At 55.2% G+C, this 953-nt stretch overlaps 1 protein-coding gene across 1 annotated transcript in view; it reads right to left on the reverse strand.

Moving 5' to 3' along the window:
* Window positions 1-346: 346 nt before the first annotated feature.
* The window catches only part of Krt77 (keratin 77), a 10,058-nt gene continuing 9,451 nt past the window's right edge, over window positions 347-953 (reverse strand). The window contains exon 8 of the mRNA XM_028781164.1: window positions 347-680. Within this exon, the coding sequence (XP_028636997.1) occupies window positions 347-680 (334 nt within the window). The remainder of the gene's footprint in view (window positions 681-953) is intronic.

A 953-nucleotide genomic window follows, 5' to 3' on the forward strand; every position in this document is an offset into this window, starting at 1 on the left:
GACGTCCCCCTCTCTAAGCAAGCTTGCCTTGCAATAATTTCGGTAGGCTGCCTCGGAATGGGTTATTATTTACTGAGCAGCCCAGTTTAGAAACGGGGACCTGGGACTGAGGTTCTTAGTGAAGTTGTTCATCAAGCTCTTTTTCTTCCTTGATGGACAAAGCTCCTGAGGGTCAGGACAGTGGCAAGACCAGCGGAAGGGTGCCTACGTGAGCATGTGTCTGTCTCTTCCTCTCCTAGAGTCTGAGTGTAACCTGGAAACTTGCTGAGACCCATTGGGAAAAGATAGGTGAGGGAGCCCGGGAGGGATTGGGAGAGAAGGCCGTAGACATGCAGTGGCGTGGCTGCTACCCCACCACGTGCCTTCGCGAGCTGTGGGTGGAAGTCTGCAGTATCTGCGTGCGGGAGGAGCCGCCGCCGCTGCTGTATTTGCTGCTGCTTCTGCTGCTGGAGCCGTAGCTCCCTCCGCCGCTGCCTCCACCCCCGCGGGAGCCTGTTCCTCCTCCGTAACTGCTGCTGCTGCCGCCGCCGCCGCCGCCTCCGCGGGAACTGCCACCGTAACTTCCTGAGCCGCCGCCAATGGTCACCTGGCTGCTCTGCACCGCTGTACCAGGGAAGGACAGACACAGAATGGCCCAGGAGAACTCGGCAGGGGGACCCAGCAGCACCAGCCCTGAGCGCCTGCAGCAGGGGGATCAATGGTGCCCTCCCCTTTGCTAACAGATGCACTGGAAGTCAACGGCACACTTCAGAAGGATGTTGGCATTCATTTAACTAAAGTATGCCACCCCTGTTTAGAGACAGGTCCTCTGTACTCAGTTCTTATTGGGTACATATCCTAACGATCTCTAACCGCTGTTGTCAAATATCTCAAGCAAGGAAAGCGGGCCTTGCTCACTTTGGTGTGTGTGTGTGTGTGTGTGTGGTTTTTTTTTTTTTTTTTTTTTTTTTTTT

The sequence above is a fragment of the Grammomys surdaster genome, unplaced genomic scaffold, assembly GCF_004785775.1.
Source record: "Grammomys surdaster isolate TR1022 unplaced genomic scaffold, NIH_TR_1.0 374, whole genome shotgun sequence".
Taxonomy (NCBI): Eukaryota; Metazoa; Chordata; class Mammalia; order Rodentia; family Muridae; genus Grammomys; species Grammomys surdaster.